Raw genomic sequence first — 21,916 nt, 5'->3', positions numbered from 1 at the left:
GTGTAAGGAGATAAGAGACTTGCTTACCTTGCCAAGTGGGTTATGTGGAGTATTTAGTATAATAGCTTTGGTTTTGGAATTAAATTTACTTTCCAGTTCTTGAGGATCTAATGTCCAGTCAGAACTAGACCATCTTTTTCCATCAACAGGTTTCTAAGCATGAAGAATGAAGATATAATTTGATTCAATTAAGTCATGTTTACTGTCTTACAAACAAATAATCTAATAAGAAAAAAACATCAAAGAAAGACATGGCAAAGGAAACTGACTAAATTACCAACAAATGCTTCCCTGGAGTAGGAACAGAAAAAAAAGTAGAAAAAGACTAACAAAGAAGATAAACAGAAATAACTAGGCTGTAGTTCTGCTTAAGAGCCCAAGAAGACCTAAGTCTTATGCTCATGCCTGGTAAATGGAAAAATAAGCCCTGTCAACATTAACTGCTGTTACTATTCCTTCACAGGAACTAGCTACAACTATAGTTAACGTGTCTGATATTGTAAGGTTAGCTGATGATTTTGTGACTGACCTTAGTGTATTACTTATGTTGAAAATATTTTAAAAAGACAACTAGACAAACAGAGACATACAGGAAATCTCCAAATGCAATCAAAGTAGAAACTTTATCATAACAAGTAATTGGTATTTTCAAGACTTCTTAAGTCTTGAAACTTTGCCATATGAACCCTACTGGCAAACTTACAGATCTCAGGGGAATAAAAACAGGTGTTGCTCCAGCCATTCTCACCATGGGCTCATAGCAGTCATAGAAAGGCACTATCAGTATGACCTGCAATAAAAGCAAATAAGATCACAACCTATCAATCATTTATTCATGTTAATAATACTGTGTACCTACTATGGACTAGGAACTGTACTATGTGTTGGGATACAGCAGTGAAAAAGGCAGGCTTTGCCCTTGTGGAGCTAACATCTGAGGGGAAGAGACCTTGGAGACAAACTTGTCCAGGTAGTCTTAATTGGACTCCTTGGTATCTTAGGGAGATCTATAAATAAGCATGCAGTGGGAGTATTTGAAATTGCATATAAAATTTCATATATGCAGAGGTAGATTTACCTGGAGAATGGGACTATCACATTCTCAAAGGGATATTCCAGCCAAAACGATTAAGCATTTCTTCATATTTCAAATTAGAAAATAAAATCTAGAATGTAAGTGATGTATAAGCAGTGACAGACAGCAGGCTATGTGGAAAGAGAACACTGTAATGTTCCCTGGTATAAAGTCCTAATTTAAAAGCATCATCTTGAGAGTAGAAATGTTTCTCTCTTCTCAAAAGCATGGTCAATTTTTGTATTTTTAGTAGAGACGGGGTTTCGCCATGTTGCCCAGGCTGGTCTTGAACTCCTGACCTCAGGTGATCTGCTTGCCTCGGCCTCTCAAACTGCCGGGATAACAGGCCTGAGCCACCACACCCAGCCTCATCTGTGAAGTTCTCAGGGACTAAAACAACCTATCTTTGTGACTCTAGTGGGAAATATAAAACTCAATACAAAGTGAGAGCACAATAAAGGAAAATAAATTGGAGAGGCAGGGCAGTGGAGTGGGAGGAATATACCTGCTACTCTTCACCTTGATTTCTTCACTTTTATGATGTAAACAATTCCTCTCTCTCTCTCTCTCTTTTTTTTTTTTTTTTGAGAGTATTTATTGAGTCCTCACTATTTTAGGTGCTGGCAATAAAGCTATAAAGTTCTCCTAGAACTTACATCCTACTGAGAGAGGCTTATAATGAACAGAGAAACAAATAAGGACATTAGATAATTTCAGATAGTAATAAATGCGATAAAGAAACAATAAATAGGTCAGTATGACAGTAAGTGACATGTATGTGGTTTCAAAATACTAGATAAGTTGATGAAGGAAGAAAGAATAGAGGAAAGAAGGCTAAGGGCTAAGCCTTACAATACTCCCAACATAGTGCAGAGAAAGAAGCAACAAAGGATTAACAACATTGAAGTATGAGACAAAACTATGTTATAGGATTAAAGGAGATTATGTATATGAAACTGTGAACTTCCTTAACATGTTTCCTTAAACATCTTGTCTGGCACAGTGGAGGGAATCAAAGTTGTAAAAGAATAACATAACACAAAGCAGATAGCAGCATCTTTCATAAAAGTGGTATGATAAAGGGCTATGAGAGTTCAAAGAAAGTCAACAATATAGATCAGGATAAATACTCGTTCTTCAGTCCCAGTGTAAGCAATGTCTCTCTGGAGCTTTCCAGACTTAGCAGATGTGATTGCCTCTTCCTTTTGTCACTACCGTAAGTTATACATTCTCCACTATTGGCTAACACACAATGTTCCTCTTAATCCATTTGCAAGTCTGTGTTCTCTACTAGACAGGGAATTCCTTCTGCACAGAATCTATCTTTAAAAAAATCTTCTATCTCACAGTGCTTAGCATATATTGGATCCTCTGTATTTTGTGAATAAATGAAAGAGGCAAAAAGTATTAAAGCAAGGGTATTGGAATGATAATGGGAAATACGGGTAGAGATGACTGAAGTAGGTGCCAAAAGTTGGTTATACATCACAGTACTAAATAGCAAAATCATTTTACCTTCCTGTCATAGTAATATATCCTCAGCCAGGTGTGGTGGCTTACGCTTGTAATCCCAGCACTTTGGGAGGTTGAGGCAGATGGATCACCTGAGGTCAGGAGTTCGAGACCAGCCTGGCCAACCTGGCAAAATCCCATCTCTCCTAAATATACAAAAATTAGCTGGGCTTGGTGGCGAATGCCTGTAATCTCAGCTACTCAGTAGGCTGGGGCAGGAGAATCACTTGAACCCATGAGGTGGAGGTTGCAGTGAGCCAAGATCGCACCACTGTACTCCAGCCTGGGCAACAAAGCGGGACTCTGTCTCAAAAAAAAAAAAAAAAAAAAAAAAAAAAAAATCTACATATGAGATGGCTTATACAATTACTGGGCACACAAAGACATCAATCAAAAACTTGTAGATCAAGTTAAGATTAAAGGTTATTTTAGCAATGAAAACAAAAGATTCTTTTTCCCCAGCAGTGTTAGTCCCTTCCATCTGCCCTTATTTAAATAGGCTATAAAAATAAGAATAAATTATATGCAAGAAAATGGATGAATCTGACAGACACAAAAATAAATGAATGGATCTAGACCCAAGAGTATATACACACTGTATAATTCTATTCATATCAAGTAAAAGAGCAGTCAAAACAAGTCTATGGTTATAGAAGACAGAAGAGTAGTTACCTCTGGGAGAATATAGACTATGAAGAGGAACAAAGGAGCTTTCTGGGTACTGGAAATGTATTATATCTTTATCTGGTTGTAGTTACACAGAAATTTACACAATAATTTATCCAACTGTACATTTAAGATTTGTGAACTTTATTGTACATGCATTATACTTAAAACATAATTAAAAATAAAAAGAGAAAACAGCATAATATAAACAAAAGATTCAAAGGTGGGACAAATGATAATTGATTCAACATAGGTATTATGATAATGTTAATATACTTACTTCATCTCCCTCATCAATTAATCCTTGAACGGTGTTAAAAAGAGATCCATATGCTCCTACTGTCACAAGGATTTCTTTATTTGAATCGATTTGCTTTTGATAAAGCTTTTCATACAGGTAGGACAGAGCTTTCACAAGTGATGGATGGCCCTGTTGGATTAAAAATAAGAACAAAACCTTGAATTTAAATATGGGGCCTATTGTTTGAGGTAATATGGCTCTAAAATGTAAGAATTTTTAAAATTTGGATTTGATGTTTATAATTACCCAAAGAAAATTTATATTTTTTAATGGCAATGAATTTTTTAAAATTTACTACATTTAGAGGATTCCCACACTATTGGTCATGAAGGCTTGCTAATGATTAAAACTTCTTACTAAATAAAGGATTTGGGATTATATAATTTCACAGTATTTGCTTTGAATTAAAATGAACCTTTCATATTTTTTGAGAGTAATTAAATCATATTGAAAAGAGTTGGATTTGTTTCCCAGTTAAAATAAGTAAAAAAACCCACGTTAACTGTATACCCCTCCTTGGCTCTTCCTGATTGATGGAGAGATGATTATACCAACCAATGGACTAGGGAGAGAGAACAAAAACAAATTCACCAAAGACATGAACACTAGTGTTGATGTGATAGCAAATGTTAGAAGGAAGTGAGATGCTACTCACATTGATAGTCAAGAGAGCAGTGGTTAACCAAGGTAACTACTTTCATAGGTGAAGTGAAGGGATTATGAAGGTATAGTCTGAGGCAAGTAGGGGATCTGAAGACTCCTGGATTAGCTCTCCCTAAGTTCTCTTCTAGGTTCTCTCCCCTTCCTTCCTTTTCTTTCTTCCTTTCCCTTTCCCTCTCCTTGTTTTATTTGGTATTTAAGTCAATATTTTTTGTTGTTTTCTGTCCAGCATCTACCTCCTCATTTTGCTTTTGAAGTACTATCCTGATTTTCTATCCCCTGAGAGTAAGAATGCAAATGCAGGTCACGTGCCTTTGTTTGAAAGCACTTTGGGCTCTGGAGCAATAAACTGAGTCCCTTTGAATTTTACTTTAATAGTAGGTCTAACAAATTCTAGCAAAAGGAGATCTGAAAAGCAACTGTAAACACTACACACATTTCTTAGAATGATAAATGTTTGTGCTTTTAAAATTAAAAATTTAAATACAAAAATAATTTATGCTTCATGTAATAAGTAAAACTAGGCAAAGATGTGTAAAAAATTACAATCGCTTCTCAATATTATTTCATTCCCATCCCCCTGAGGTGACCGATGTCCATAGCCTGGTGATAGTGCAACACCACTCTCAGTGCTTATACCAATATAAAAACACATAGACATGTACATACCTATGTATTTACAAAAACTAGAATATACGTATTAATAAATAAGTGGGTATGGTCATGTTGTAATAAAACTTTATTTACAAAATCTGACAGATTGGACCCATAGGCCATAGATTGCAAAATCCCGCTATAGACCAATTTGAGAAAACTGACAGAGACAATATTTAGCCTCTCAATCCATGAACACCATTCCCAATTTATTTAGGTATTGCTTAATTTCTCTCTAATGTTTTATAGATTTCATTGTACAGATCTTGGATATATTTTAAAAAATTTATTCTTAAATGTTTTGTGTTTTGGGATACTACTATAAATAGTATTTAAAAAATTTTACTTTCTAATTGTTCACTTTAATATATAGAAATACAACTGATTTTTGTGTATTGGCTTTGTGTCCTGTGACCTTGCTCAATTCATTTATTAGTTATAGTAGGCTTTTTTTTCTCTTTTAGAATTCCTTAGGATATTCTATGTACACAGTTATGTTTTCCGAAAATGAGTTTACATTTTTCTTCTTTCTAATCTATGTATCTTTACATCTCACAGGGCTCCAGTACACTGATGAATAACAGTGGTCAGAGTGGACATCTTTGCTGTCTTTTCAATCTTACTACATTATGTGCATTACAGGTGTAATCTGTAGGTTTCTCATAGATTCCTTTGATGAGAGTGAGAAAGCTCCATTCTATTCCTAATTGGCTGAAAATTTTATTATAAATGAGAGTTGAATTTTGTCAGATGTGTTTTCTATATATACTACGTAAGATGATCTTTTTTTCCTGATAATATAGCATAATTGCAATGATTAATTTTTGGATATTAAAACTAACCCTGCATTCCTATGGTAAACCTTACTTGGTCAGGATGTATTACTTTTTATATCTTTATACACAGGGGCACACACACACATGCACGCACACATCTGGATTTGATTTATTAAAATTTCACAATTTTTGTTTCTATGTTCATGAGAGATATTGAACTGGAGTTTTCTTTCTTTCTTTTTCAGGCATTTTTTAAATCAGTTTTTGTATCAGGGTAATGCTGAAACTAATTTTATGAGACCAGCATTACCCTGATACAAAACCCCTGATTAAAAGGTCAGACAGAACCATTAGGCATTTCTTTATTTTTCAAATTACAAAAATTGTTGATCAATAAGTAAAAGTTTTCCATCCTGCTCCATTTTCTGAATGTGCAGAATTGGTATTATTAGGTTGGTGCAAAAGTAATTGTGTTTTTGTCATTAAAATTAATGGAAAAATTGTAATTACTTTTGAACCAACTTAATAGTTCTTCCTTAAATGCTTGATAGAATTCACTAATAAGCCATCTAGGTATTGCAGTTTATTTGCAGGAAGACTTTAATTACAAATTCATTTTCTTTCTTTCTTTCTTTTTTTCTTTTTTGAGACAGAGTCTCACTCTGTCACCCAGGCTGGAGTGCAGTGGAGCGATCTCGGCTCACTGCAAGCTCCGCCTCCCAGGTTCACGTCATTCTCCTGCCTCAGCCTCCCAAGTAGCTGGGACTACAGGTACCTGCCACCACACCTGGCTAATTTTTTGTATTTTTAGTAGAGACGGGGTTTCATCATGTTACCCAGGATGGTCTCCATCTCCTGACCTCATGATCCACCCACCTCAGCCTCCCAAATTGCTGGGATTACAGGCGTGAGCCACTGTGCCTGGCCACAAATTCATTTTCTTTCATTGACATAGGGCTAGTTGCATTTTTTATCTCTCCTTGTGTCAGTTTAGGTAATTTGTATTTTTTTTTTTTTATATTTTAAAATTTTATTTATTTATTTATTTATTTATTTATTTATTATTATACTTTAAGTTCTAGGGTACATGTGCACAACGTGCAGGTTTGTTACATATGTATACTTGTGCCATGTTGGTGTGCCGCACCCATCAACTCATCAGCACCCATCAACTCATCATTTACATCAGGTATAACTCCCAATGCCATCCTTACCCCCTCCCCGCTCCCCATAATAGGCCCCGGTATGTGATGTTCCCCTTCCCGAGTCCAAGAGATCTCATTGTTCAATTCCCATCTATGAGTGAGAACATGCGGTGTTTCGTTTTCTGTTCTTGCCATAGTTTGCTGAGAATGATGGTTTCCAGCTGCATCCATGTCCCTACAAAGGACATGAACTCATCCTTTATTATGGCCGCATAGTATTCCATGGTGTTATATGTGCCACATTTTCTTAATCCAGTCTGTCACCGATGGACATTTGGGTTGATTCCAAGTCTTTCCTATTGTGAATAGTGCCACGATAAACATACGTGTGCATGTGTCTTTATAGCAGCATGATTTATAATCCTTTAGGTATATACCCAGTAATGGGATGGCTGGGTCATATGGTATTTCTAGTTCTAGATCCTTGAGGAATCGCCATACTGTTTTTCACAATCGTTGAACCAGTTTACAATCCCACCAACAGTGTAAAAGTGTTCCTATTTCTCCACATCCTCTCTAGCACCTGCTGTTTCCTGACTTTTTAATGATTGCCATTCTAACTGGTGTGAGATGGTACCTCATTGTGGTTTTGATTGCATTTCTCTGATGGCCAGTGATGACGAGCATTTTTTCATGTGCCTGTTGGCTGTATGCATGTCTTATTCTGAGAAATGTCTATTCATATCCTTTGCCCACTTTTTGATGGAGTTGTTTCTTTCTCGTAAATTTGTTTGAGTTCTTTCTAGGTTCTGGATATTAGCCCTTTGTCAGATGAGTACATTGCAAAAATTTTTTCCCATTCTGTAGGTTGCCTGTTCACTCTGATGGCAGTTTGTTTTGCTGTGCAGAAGCTCTTTAGTTTACTTAGATCTCATTTGTCAATTATGGCTTTTGGTGCCGTTGCTTTTGGTGTTTTAGGCATGAAGCCCTTGCCCATGCCTATGTCCTGGATGGTATTACCTAGGTTTTCTTCTAGGGTTTTTATGGTTTTAGGTCTAACATTTAAGTCTTTAATCCACCTTTAATATATGTTTGTACAAGGTGTAAGGAAGGGATGCAGTTTCAGGTTTTTACTTGTGGCTAGCCAATTTTCCCAGCACCATTTATTAAATAGGGAATCCTTTCCCCATTTCTTGTTTTTCTCAGGTTTGTCAAAGATCAGATGGCTGTAGATGTGTGGTATTATTTATGAGGGCTCTGTTCTGTTCCATTGGTCTATATCTCTGTTTTGGTACCAGTACCATGCTGTTTTGGTTACTGTAGCCTTGTAGTATAGTTTGAAGTCAGGTAGCGTGATGCTTCCAGCTTTGTTCTTTTGACTTAGGATTGTCTTGGCAATGCGGGCTCTTCTTTGGTTCCATATGAACTTTAAAGCAGTTTTTTCCAATTCTGTGAAGAAAGTCATTGGTAGCTTAATGGGGATGGCATTGAATCTATAGATTACCTTGGGCAGTATGGTCATTTTCACGATATTGGTTCTTCCTATCCATGAGAATAGAATGTTCTTCCATTTGTTTGTGTCCTCTTTTATTTCACTGAGCAGTGGTTTGTAGTTCTCCTCAAAGAGATCCTTTACAGCCCTTGTAAGTTGGATTCCTAGGTATTTTATTCTCTTTGAAGCAATTGTGAATGGAAATTCATTCATGATTTGGCTCCCTGTTTGTTTGTTACTGGTATAAGAATGCTTGTGATTTTTGCACATTGATTTTGTATCCTGAGACTTTGCTGAAGTTGCTTATCAGCTTAAGGAGATTTTGGGCTGAGGTGATGGGGTTTTCTAAATATACAATCATGTCATCTGCAAACAGGGACAATTTGACTTATTCTTTTCCTAACTGAATACCCTTTATTTCTTTCTCTTGCCTGATTGCCCTAGCCAGAACTTCCAACACTATGTTGAATAGGAGTGGTGAGAGAGGGCATCCCTGTCTTGTGCCAGTTTTCAAAGGGAATGCTTCCAGTTTTTGGCCATTCAGTATGATATTGGCTGTGGGTTTGTCATAAATAGCTCTTATTATTTTGAGATACATTCCATCAATACCGAATTTACTGAGAGTTTTTAGCATGAAGGGCTGTTGAATTTTGTCAAAGGCCTTTTCTGCATCTATTGAGATAATCATGTGGTTTTTGTCTTTGGTTCTGTTTATATGCTGGATTACGTTTATTGATTTGCATATGTTGAACCAGCCTTGCATCCCAGGGATGAAGCCCACTTGATCACAGTGGATAAGCTTTTTGATGTGCTGCTGGATTTGGTATGCCAGTATTTTATGGAGGATTTTTGCATCGATGTTCATCACGGACATCGATCTAAATTTCTCTTTTTTTGTTGTGTCTCTGCCAGGCTTTGGTATCAGGATGATGTTGGCCTCATAAAATGAGTTAGGGAGGATTCCCTTTTTCTATTGATTGGAATAATTTCAGAAGGAATGGTACCAGCTCCTCCTTGTACCTCCGGTAGAATTCGGCTGTGAATTCGTCTGGTCCTGGACTTTTTTTGGTTGGTAGGCTACTAATTATTGCCTCAATTTCAGAGCCTGTTATTGGTCTATTCACGGATTCAACTTCTTCCTGGTTTAGTCTTGGGAGAGTGTAAGTGTCCAGGAAATTATCCATTTCTTCTAGGTTTTCTAGTTTATTTGCATAGAGGTATTTATAGTATTCACTGATCGTAGTTTGTATTTCTGTGGGGTTGGTGGTGATATCCCCTTTATCATTTTTTATTGCATCTATTTGATTCTTCTCTCTTTTCTTCTTTATTAGTCTTGCTAGTGTTCTATCAAGTTTGTTGATCTTTTCAAAAAACCAGCTCCTGGATTCATTGAATTTTTGAAGGGTTTTTTGTGTCTCTATCTCCTTCAGTTCTGCTCTGATCTTAGTCATTTCTTGCCTTCTGCTAGCTTTTGAATATGTTTGCTCTTGCTTCTCTAGTTCTTTTAATTGTGACGTTAGACTGTCAATTTTAGATCTTTCCTGCTTTCTCTTGTGGGCATTTAGTGCTATAAATTCCCCTCTACATACTGCTTTAAATGTGTCCCAGAGATTCTGGTATTTTGTATCTTTGTTCTCATTGGTTTCAAATAACATCTTTATCTCTGCCTTCATTTCGTTATGTACTCAGTAGTCATTCAGGAGCAAGTTGTTCAGTTTCCATGTAGTTGAGTGGTTTTGATTGATTTTCTTAGTCCTGAGTTCTAGTTTGATTGCACTGTGGTCTGAGCAATAGTTTGTTATAATTTCTGTTCTTTTACATTTGTTGAGGAGTGCTTTACTTCTAACTATGTGGTCAATTTTGGAATAAGTGTGATGTGGTGCTGAGAAGAATGTATATTCTGTTGATTTGGGGTGGAGAGTTCTGTAGATGTCTATTAGGTCCACTTGGTGCAGAGTTGAGTTCAATTCCAGGATATCCTTGTTAACTTTCTGTCTCATTGATCTGTCTAATGTTGACAGTGGGGTGTTGAAGTCTCCCATTATTATTGTATGGGAGTCTAAGTCTCTTTGTAAGTCTCTAAGGACTTGCTTTATGAATCTGGGTGCTCCTATATTGGGCACATGTATATTGAGGATAGTTAGCTTTTCCTGTTGAATTGATCCCTTTACCATTATGTAATGGCCTTCTTTGTCTCTTGATCTTTGATGGTCTAAGTCTGTTTTATCAGAGACCAGGATTGCAACCCCTGCTTTGTTTTGTCTTCCATTTGCTTGGTAGATCTTCCTCCATCCCTTTATTTTGAGCCTATATGTGTCTCTGCATGTGAGATGAATTTCCTGAATACACCCCACTGATGGGTCTTGACTCTTTTTCCAATTCGCCAGTCCGTGTCTTTTAATTGGAGCATTCAGCCCATTTACAGTTAAGGTTAATATTGTTATGTGTGAACTTGATCCTGTCATTGTGTTATTAGCTGGTTATTTTGCTCGTTAGTTGATGCAGTTTCTTCCTAGCATTGATGGTCTTTACATTTTGGCATGTTTTTGCAGGGGCTGGTACCGGTTATTCCTTTCCATGTTTAGTGCTTCCTTCAGGATCTCTTGTAGGGCAGGCCTGGTGGTGACAAAATCTCTAAGCATTTGCTTGTCTGCAAAGGATTTTATTTCTCCTTCACTTATGAAACTTAGTTTGGCTGGATATGAAATTCTGGGTTGAAAATTATTTTCTTTAAAAATATTGAATATTGGCCCCCACTCTCCTCTGGCTTGTAGAGTTTCTGCCGAGAGATCTGCTGTTAGTCTGATGGGCTTCCCTTTGTGGGTAACCCTGCCTTTCTCTCTGGCTGCCCTTAACAGTTTTTCCTTCATTTCAACTTTGGTGAATCTGACAATTATGCGTCTTGGAATTGCTCTTCTCGAGGAGTATCTTTGTGGCGTCTTTGTATTTCCTGATGTTGAATGTTGGCCTGCCTTACTAGGTTGGGGAAGTTCTCTTGGATGATATCCTGCAGAGTGTTTTCCAACTTGGTTCCATTTTCCCTGTCACTTTCAGGCACACCAATCAGATGTAGATTTGGTCTTTTCACATAATCCCATATTTCTTGGAGGCTTTGTTGATTTCTTTTTCCTTTTTTTCTCTAGACTTCTCTTCTTGCTTCATTTGATTCATTTGCTTTTCAATCATTGATACTCTTTCTTCCAGTTGATTGAGTCAGTTACTGAAGCTTGTGCATTTGTCACGTATTTCTCGTGTCATGGTTTTTATCTCTGTCAGTTCGTTTATGGCCGTCTCTGCATTGACTATTCTAGTTATCCATTCTTCCATTCTTTTTTCAAGATTTTTAGTTTCTTTGCGCTAGGTATGTAGTTCCCCCTTTAGCTCTGAGAACTTTGATGGACTGAAGCCTTCTTCTCTCAACTCGTCAAAGGCATTCTCCGTCCAGCTTTGATCCGTTACTGGCGATGAGTAGCGTTCCTTTGGAGGGGCAGATGTGCTCTGATTTTTTGAATTTTTTGAATTTCCAGCTTTTCTGCCCTGCTTTTTCCCTATCTTTGTGGTTTTAGCTGCCTTTGGTCTTTCTTTGATGCTGGTAACGTACTGATGGGGTTTTGGTGTGGGTGTCCTTTCTGTTTGTTAGTTTTCCTTCTAACAGTCAGGACCCTCAGCTGTAGGTCTGTTGGAGATTGCTTGAGGTCCACTCCAGACTCTGTTTGCCTGGCTATCAGTAGCGGAGGTTGCATAAGATAGAATACTGCTGTACAGCAAGTATTGCTGTCTGATTCTTGCTCTGGAAGCTTCGTCTCAGGGGTGTACCCTGCTGTGTGAGGTGTGAGGTGTCAGTCTGCACCTAATGGGGGATGTCCCCCAGTTAGGCTACTCAGGGGTCAGGGACCCACTTGAGCAGGCAAACTGTTCTCAGATCTCAGCCTCCGTGCTGGGAGATCCACTGCTCTCTTCAAAGCTGTCAGACAGGGTTATTAACATCTGCAGAGGTTTCTGCTGCCTTTTTGTTTTTTTTGCTATGCCCTGTCCCCAGAGGTGGAGTCTACAGAGACAGGCAGGCCTCCTTGAGCTGCGGTGGGCTCCACCCAGTTCGAGCTTCCCGGAGGCTTTGTTTACCTACTTAAGTCTCAGCAATGGCGGGTGCCCCTCCCTCAGCCTCGCTGCTGCCTTGCAGTTAGATCTCAGACTGCTGTGCTAGCAGTGAGGGAGGCTCCATGGGCATGGGACCCTCCCGGCCAGGTGTGGGATATAATCTCCTGGTGTGCCGTTTGCTAAGACCCTTGGTAAAGTGCAGTATTAGGGTGGGAGTTTTCCGATTTTCCAGGTGTTGTGTGTCTCAGTTTCTAAAGGGATTCCCTTCCCCCTTGTGCTTCCCAGGTGAGGCGATGCCTCGCCCTGCTTCAGCTCTCACTGGTCGGGCTGCACAAGCTGACCAGCACCGATTGTCCGGTACTCCCCAGTGAGATGAACCCGGTACCTCAGTTGAAAATGCAGAAATCGCCCGTCTTCTGTGTCGCTCCCGCTGGGAGCTGGAGGCTGGAGCTGTTCCTATTCGGCCATCTTGCTCGCACCCCTCCTGTATCTTTTAAATAATCTGTTCATTTCGTCCAAGTTGTCAATGTACTAACATAAAATTATACCTAATATTATCCTATTATTGCTTTCATGTCTGCATGATCAGTAATTAGATTCCTTCTTTCATTCTTCATATGGTACTTTGAGTTTTCTCTTTTTTATTGGTCAATCTAGGTAAAACTTTTACTTACTGTTCTTTTCAAAGAACCAGCTTTTGGTTTCATTAATTTTCTCTATTGTTGGTTTATTTCTAGCCTTTCATTATGGATTTGTATAGGCTGTTACATTGAGTAGGTCTGAGATGGGGGTCTGTAGGGTGGGCCAGGGATTGAGAGTCTATGAAGAGCAGGGATTCTCACCAGTGTCAAACCCTATGACACAAGTAAGTTTCACTGGTTTTCCCTGTGCTATTCCCAAAGCAAAATCCTTCTATAGATTTTTATAGTTAGACCACTATAAAAGCCAAAAAAGGCTTCCTCCTATACCATTCCCCTCCCCATTTCCCACAATATCATGAAAGGAAAAGACAAGTGGTCAGACATATGATAACTGCATGGCTTTTGGCACAACAGATACAAGTCTACAGTTCAAAGGTACATCTGATTTAGAAAATCTTTGGCTATCCTAGGCATTTCATTACAAAACGATGGGAGTGAGCTGGGACAGGGAGGAAAAAGGTAACTAGTTGGATATAGAGTATATTAAATAAAGGGTCAGTGCTGAGGCTGCATAAATGTTGATGAGATAGAAAAGACACATCTCAAGAGAATATTGTTCCTTATCTTGTTGCCATAGGATCCTATCTTGGAGCAACAGTAAAGTAAGGGCCAAAAGAAAAGTGTAGAAGGGCTGGAAGTAGAGGAAGGCTCATCCCAGGACATAGGGCAAGGGTAGAAGTTTCTGTGTTGCTAGGATGGGACAGCTGGTCCCAGAAAGTCACTTACATATGAATGACAGAAGTGCACACACACACACACACACATACACATACACCCTAATATAAAATAAAAGCTCATGCCCCATATAGTCTTGATATACTTACAAAGCCTCGTGTATACTGATTCAGGCTATCGATTGCTGCAATCTTTGATAATTCTTCTTTTACATATGTAGGAGGGGATATATCTGGAAAGCCTTGGCCAAGATTCACAACAGAAGGGTCTGCAGCCAATTTGGTAAATTCAATCCTAAGATTGAAAAAAATACTAACATTAATAAGTTCTATAATTATAAAGTTTGCTTTTTTACATCTTATAGTCTTACCACAAAACTGACAAATAAGACCCTAGTTTAGTCCTATAGGTTTTAAAAAACGAGTTTCCAACAAAAATTTACCACCCACAAAATCAGTTTACCAAATCGAATGATGGCTGAATTTATGAATCCAATGTCCCTTACAAACCTCAGTTTCACGCTACCCATATTTTAACCATATATATATTTTTTTCTCAACAATTCCAGCTGCTGCTAAGTTCTTTCATCAACTATTAGAGAATATAACTAATAAGAAAAGTTCCTGGATTGGAAGGTAAGTTCCATGAGGGCATTAACATTTGTCCTTTTCTATGCCATATGTCCAGTGTCCAGCACAGGGCATGGCACATGTGCCAAATGAACAATTCAGTATATGGATTGCTAACTTCCTTCCATTTTCATTTAATGGATGAATTAAATGAGGACCTTTATTTATAGATGGGGCAAAAAACTCCCATCTAAAGATATGCAAATATGTAGGAAAACTTCACTAAATTATTATTATTTATTTTAAGATACTCACCACATATTACCATCAAGTCCTTCAATCCGTTTTGCATTTGTGAATTTCAATGACATTTTCTGAAATACATAAATATTGGAAAGGAATTGCCTTAGTCAAAATTTTAAAATGGCAGTAAATCATGGGTCACTTTTCTTCCTTTCCCCTACTGTTCCCATGTAAATAGTAGTTCCATAAAGATAAATCTTAGACTCCGACAGAAAATTCTGAAGAGGAATTCATCTCCCACCTACTACTGAAGGAATGCCTTTTTTTTTTTCTCAGACATGGTTGCCCAGGTTGGGATGCAGTGGTGTGATCCTGGCTCACTGCAACTTCAACTGCCCAGGCTCAAGCAATCCTCCTGTTTCAGTCTCCTGAGTAGCTGGGACTATAGGCATATCCCACTGTGCCAAACTATTGTGTTGTTGTTGTTGTTTGTTTGTATTTTTTATAGAGACAGGGTCTTGTGGTGTTGCCCAGGTTGGCCTCAAATTCCTGGCCTCGTGATCCTCCTAACTTGGCCTCTCAAAGTTTGGGATTACAGGTGTGAGCTACCATGCTTGGCTGGAAGGAATGCTTCTTAAAAATGAAATTTAGATGTTCATCTTCTCACCTAAGGACAAAAAGTATCATCCTAGCCTAGAAAGCTAATCAGTTTGAAGGCTTGTAATGTAGTAAAGAGAACAATAATAATATTTAAAAAGTCAGTTTAAAAAAATATCTTCAGCCATGCTCTGAAGATCATTTTAGGTAAGATATACTAAGAGTTCCACAAGTAGGTTCCTTGTATGACATATAGGAAAGACTCAACAAATGGTTTTAAAGCTACTCACTAAGGGGTTCCGTAATTATTGCTAACATTATTGAGTACTGAGTATGTACTAGGTACTATTCTAAGTGCTTTACATAATTACCTCATTATTAACGTATATTTAAAAAATATGTAGTAGTTGTATTACATAGTTAAGAACTATGAGGCACAGAGGTACAGAGAGGTTAACATCACACAGCTTTTCACATCTGCTCAAGTTTATGAAAGCCAGTAATATTTAAACCCAAGCAAGTTCAACTCAGGATCTGAACCCAGACAGTCTGACTCCAAAATCCATACTCAGAACTATTATATAATTTCATACTGTCTTTTATATAATAAGACCTTCTAAAATTATTATTAGAATGCTGCCTCTTAAAAGTATATTATAAATTTAGGATGAGCTTACTTATACCAAGCAAGCTAAGGCGGTGGTAGAAAAATAGGAATTAAAATTATCACATAGCATATAATTTTTTAGTTCTTTAGATTCTAAAATTGAGTTTTATACTATCTCTCAAAAGTATTGAATTAGCTTTGAGTTCATTGTTAACAAGCTGGTAGAAATAAAAAAATGATTGACAGCATTTTTGCAAAGAATTTTCTAATAGAATATTAATGTAATTTTAATTCAATCTGGGAAGAAGATAACGATCATGGTTATTAAATAGACCATTGTTCTCATTCTATTCTAAATAATGGAACCAAGAAAAATACCTTTTTTAGTCTCATATTTTTAGTCTTTGAAACTCCAGTGAAGTAAATCACATGAAAATTCTCTAGAGGTTAAAACGCTTGCTCGAATAGCATTATAATTACCCACCTGAACTTGATGCCATTCCAGAGACAACAGTTGTACAACTACCAAGTTCTAGCATGATAGATAGAAACATATATCTTAACAAATGCTCTTTTCTGTCTCTAAAACAATGTTTAAAGCTTAATTCATTCAGTAGAGACCACAAACACAAAGGATGATTTATACATAAAAAAGTGAGGATGATGTGCTGTAGATAATTTAGATGCAAAGTCCAACTTTACTTAAAATTCTTTAGGTAATTGAGGTTGAAATGCACTTTCAGGTTTAATTTTCTTTAAAATTTGTTTCTAGACCGGCCTCTTCTCTCATTGTTCCTCCTGCTTCCTCTTCCCTCCCAATTCTATGCCACACCCATTCTAATTTTTCAAATAGTCCATGTTCTCTCTCATTTCAGTAGTTTCATGTGTGATCTTTGCTATGCCCAAATGCTCTTTCTATACCAATGTTTCTCAATTTTTTTTTTTAAATCATTGCCCACCTAAGGAGACCTTCCTAGAATTTTTTTCCTAGTCATCTTCCCTCCCCTCAATTAAATATTAAGAGGAATGTAATTTTGCCAGGTAGGATTGAGCTTTGGATGGTGACAAAACAGTGTGATAGCTAAGATTTATCTTGTCTGCCAAGCATCCATTTTCTTCTCCTGGGGGACGTCATGCCCTTGTTGAGAATGTATGTTCTCTACTCAGTCCAATTCCTGGTCCCCACCACGCTTCCTTGCACTTGGCTAACTCGTATTCCACCTGCCACGTGCAGTTCTCAAATTTGACTTCATTCCCTCCTGAAAGCCTTCTTTGGTTCCATGAGTCAGGGTCAGGTGCTTCTCCTATGTGCTTCCATTAAATGCAGTACAACAAGTCATCACTTAAAAGTGTCATATAGGTTCTTGGAAACTGTAACTTTAAGCAAAATGATATACAGCATGACCAATTTTACCATAGGCTAATTGAGATAAATAAGAGTTCAGTTTCTACAGCATATTTCTGGTCACAAAAACATTGCTATACTTCTAAATAACGACCGAAACACTTCTAATATGAAACATTGAAATAAATGTGAGCTATACATACATTTATTTTAAGGAATTTGCTTATGTGTTTGTGAGGGCTGGCAAATCTGAAATCTGCAGAGCAAGTTGGAGACTCAGGGAAGAACTGATGCTGCAACTGGAGTCAGAAGAACTCCCTCTTCCTTGAGGACCTCAGTCTTTTCCTCTTAAGGTCTTCCACTGAATGAGGCCCACCCATATTATGGATGGTAATTGGCTTTACTGAAAGTCTACTGATTTAAACGTTAATCTCATCTAAAATATACCTTCACAGCAATACCTAGACTGATGTTTGGCAAATATCTGGGTACCATGGCATAGCCAAGGCGACATCATCACAGTGTCCAACATATAGTTATATGCCTAGCACATAGCAAGTTTTTAATAATTATCTGATGAATAAATTTTTTTAAAAAACCTCACTCACATTACAGGGTGAAGTTATAGTGTCAGTTAGCTGTGTTAGTCAGCTAAAGTTAATTTATGCTTCAGTGATAAATGACCCCAAAGTCTTGGTGGCCTAAAATCATAAAGGTTTTCTTGCTCATACTACATATCCACTGAGGTTCAGCTGCTGCCCTGGTCTGTGTCACTGTCATTCTGAAACATAGGCTGATGAAACAGCCTCCACCTGGAACACTGCCTGTTTCATGGCAGAGGGAAGAGGCTCTTAAAAGATTCTGTTAGGATGTGCACACATCGCTTCTTTTCATATTTTATTGGGCAGAGCAATTTCATGGCTAAGCTTCACATCAGTGAGGCAAGGAAATGTAACTGTCCAGCAGGAAAGAGCAGCAAATAATTGTGAAAAACAACATGGCAGAAATGAAGTCTGGAGGTATAATGAGATACATGGTCGTTATGGGTTGCACCATGTCCCCCCTTAGTTTCATATGTTGAAGTCCTAACTCCCAGTTCCTCCGGATGTAATCTTATGTGGATATAGGGTTACTGCAGATGTAATTAGTTAAGATGAGGTCATTAGCGTGAACCCTAATCCAGTATGACTGGTGGTCTTATAAAAAGGTGAGATCTGGACATATACATAGACCCTGTGTGACGATGAAGGCACAGACTAAGGTGATGCTCCTACCAGCCAAGGAAGGCAGAGATTTCCAGGCAATCACCAGATGATAGTGGGGTTTGGGGGTATAGAACAATCTTCTTCACTGCCCTCAGAAGGAACTGGACCTGCTGATACTTATCTGAGACTTTTAGTCTCCTGAACAGTGAGGGAATAAACTGCTGTTATTTAATAAGCCACCTAGTTTGTAGTACTTTGTTAAGGCAAGCTGAGGGAACTAACACACTGGTGAAAGTTTATAAGACACTATACAATGTTCAGAGTCACCAAGATTCAGCAGCAGATGCAAATGCTCACTGTCTAAGTAAGAACTACTTTCCAGAGCAGATCCAGTGTCAGGTAATTAAAATAAACCTGGAATCCTATGGGGAAATCAGGGCATGAGTCCCAGGCAAGTAAGGGAATGTCTATAAGGCTTGTATAACTTCTGGATCAGCTAACCCTGTTATATGACTTTGGCTACCAGGGCGATTAAAGGTCTATACTTCCATGTTGTTAACGCAAAACTGCTAGTGAAATCAAAGGTAGCATATTTTAACCTTACTTTTGCTAACTTGAAGCTAAAACAATGAAGTTCTAGAAATTCACCACCAGGTGGCAATCTTGACAAAGGTAAGGAAAAGATTAAGTCTTTTTTGGACAGAAGAAAAACACTAATAGTATATGTTGAACCCATGATCTTAAGACCCTAGTACATCAAAGTTTCAATTGTATATATTTTTAGGACTCTTCTCATAAGATCTGAGGCAGGTGAGATGGGACAGCTACAGAAAAAGTCTTCCTAAATGATAGGCTGAACTGGGGGAATTGAGGCTGTGGATATCTGTGTAGTATGGGCTGTGAAGCAAGTCTTCATCCAGAGAAGCCAAGGTTACAGCCAAAAAGTTTAATATTAGTAACAGTAATAATAAGTGCAAGAAAAGGCCAGATATAGAAAACGCAAAGCTCATGGTTGGAGAGGGGAGAGGAGAAAACAGAGAAGCAGGCTTGGGAAGCAGATGGATACCACACTTCAGGACCAGGAAAGAGCAGAAGTGAGCACCCCTTTCATGGGGGGCCCAAACTGTTACTGTCTTTTAGATCTATGAAGTAGGGATTTGTAGTTGCAATCATGTGTCATTTAAAAAATATTTTAAATAGTCTCTTAACAAAGTACTGTATCTTAAGTATTTTATGAATTTTCTGAGTCATAAAAATTTCACTTTTAATTACAATGTATATTTTTGATTGTTTTTGTACCATATTTTACTCATTCATTCCCCTGTTGCTGGGCATTTGTTATTTCCAGTGTCTTGTTGTCTTGCAACGCATTTTGGTGGTTTTTTTTTTGAGACAGAGTCTCGCTGTTGGCCAGGCTGTAGTGCAGTGGCACGATCTCAACTCACTGCAACCTTTGCCTCTTGGGTTCAAGTGATTCCCCTGCCTCAGCCTCCTGGGTCGCTGGGATTGAGAGGTGAAGTCAGGTGGACTTTCTGGGTTGAGTGGGGACTTGGATAACTTTTCTGTCTAGCTAGAGGATTATAAATGCACCAATTGGCGCTCTGTTGAAAGGACTGTAAATGCACCAAGCAGCACTCTGTAAAAACGCACCAATCAGTGCTCTGGGTCTTGCTAAAGGATTGTAAATGCACCAAATCAGCACTCTGTGTCTAGCTAAAGTATTGTAAACGCATCAATCAGCATTTTGTAAAATGGACCTATCAGCACTCTGTAAAATGGACCAATCAGTAGGATGTGGGTGGGGCCAAATAAGGGAATAAAATCTGCCACCCCAGCCAGCAGAGGCAACCCACCCGGGTCCCCTTCCATCCTGTGGAAGCTTTGTTATTTCACTCTTCATAATAAATCTTGCTGCTGCTCACTCTCTGGGTTCGCACCACCTTTAAGAGCTGTAACACTCACTGCTTCTTGAAGTCAGCGAGACCACGAACCCACTGGAAGGAAGAAACTCTGGACATATCTGAAGGAACAAACTCTGGATACACCATCTTTAAGAGCTGTAACACTCACTGTGAGGGTCCACAGCTGCATTCTTGAAGTAAGCGAGACCAAGAACCCACAGGAAGGAATAAATTCCGGACACAGGACTACTGGCATGTGCCACCATGCCCGGCTAATTTTTCATATTTTTAGTATAGATGGGGTTTTACCACATTAGCCAGGATGGTCTCGATCTCCTGACTTCATGATCTGCCCACCTTGGCCTCCCAAAGTGCTGGGATTACAGGAATGAGCCACAGCACGCAGCCCTGCATTTTGGTGTTTCTACTGTGCATTTTAATAATATGGTCTCTGCTCTTTTTCTCCTCATTTTAAAGTTTGATGTGGAAGGTGAGTACTCTATTGTAACAAAACTACTAATTATCACAAGAAAGATAATATCCTCAATGTTATAGTCATCTGGTTCTATCAAACTAAACACATTCACTTTTGATGTACATTTATTGAAGCTTTACATTATATATACAACAGAGTCATGTGATGTGCTGCCTCAACACGTTTAGTCAATGACAGATCGCATATATGATGGTAGTCCCATAAGACTATATGGAGCAGGCTGAGCATGGTGGCTCATGCCTGTAGTCTCAGCACTTTGGGAGGCTGGGGTGGGCGGACCACCTGAGGTCAGGAGTTTGAGACCATCCCAGCGAACATGGTAAAACCCCGTCTCTATGAAAAATACAAATATTAACTAAGCGTGGTGGCAAGTGCCTGTAGTCCCAGCTACTCAGGAGGCTGTGGCAGGAGAATCGCTTGAACCCAGGAGGCAGAGGTTGCAGTGAGCTGGGATCATGCCACTGCACTCCAGCCTGGGTGACAGAGCGAGACTCCATCTCAAAAACAAACAAACAAACGACTACAAGGAGGTAAAAATTCCTACTTGCAGCCGGGTGCAGTGGCTCATGCCTATAATCCCAGCACTTTGGGAGGCTGAGGCGGGTGGATCACAAGGTCAGGAGTTCGAGACCAGCCTGGCCAATATGGTGAAACCCTGTCTCTAATAAAAATACAAAAATTAGCTGGGCACGGTGGCATGCGCCTATAGTCCCAGCTACTCTGGAGGCTGAGGCAGGAGAATTGCACCCGGGAGGCGGAGGTTGCAGTGAGCCCAGATCACACCACTGCACCTCAGTCTGAGTAACAGAGCCAGACTCCCTCTCAAACAAAACAAAACAAAACAAAACAAAACAAAACAAATTCCTACTTGCCTAGTGGAGCCATTGTAACATTGTGGCACGATGCATTAGTCATGTGTTTGTGATGATGCTGGTATAAACAAACCTGTTGCAGTGCCAGTCATATAAAAGTCTAGAACATAAAATTACATACAGTACATAGTACTCGATACTGATAACAAGCAACTATGTTACTGGCTTATGTATTTACTATACCATACCTTTTATTATTATTTTAGAGTGTACCCTTACTAAAAAAAAAAAAAAGTTGACTGTAAAATAGCCTCAGGCAGGTCCTTCAGGATATTCTAAAGACATTGTTATCATAGCAATGACAGCTACATACATGTTATTGCCCC

At 38.6% G+C, this 21,916-nt stretch overlaps 1 protein-coding gene across 2 annotated transcripts in view; it reads right to left on the bottom strand.

Annotated features, from left to right (window-relative positions):
• KYAT3 (kynurenine aminotransferase 3) overlaps positions 1–21,916 on the bottom strand; it is a 63,009-nt gene that overhangs the window by 24,961 nt on the left and 16,132 nt on the right. For both annotated transcript variants that reach the window (XM_007978048.3, XM_073008627.1), the window contains exons 2-6: positions 14,640–14,698; positions 13,905–14,049; positions 3,534–3,683; positions 704–790; positions 28–153 (exon numbers count right to left, since the gene is read on the bottom strand). In XM_007978048.3, coding sequence (XP_007976239.3) covers positions 28–153; positions 704–790; positions 3,534–3,683; positions 13,905–14,049; positions 14,640–14,695 — 564 coding nt within the window. In that variant the 5' untranslated portion in view covers positions 14,696–14,698. The remainder of the gene's footprint in view (positions 1–27; positions 154–703; positions 791–3,533; positions 3,684–13,904; positions 14,050–14,639; positions 14,699–21,916) is intronic.

This window comes from Chlorocebus sabaeus, chromosome 20 (assembly GCF_047675955.1).
Source record: "Chlorocebus sabaeus isolate Y175 chromosome 20, mChlSab1.0.hap1, whole genome shotgun sequence".
In the NCBI taxonomy this organism is placed as follows: Eukaryota; Metazoa; Chordata; class Mammalia; order Primates; family Cercopithecidae; genus Chlorocebus; species Chlorocebus sabaeus.
Note: the sequence above shows the minus strand (reverse complement) of the source record. Positions and strands in the feature narration are given on the sequence as shown.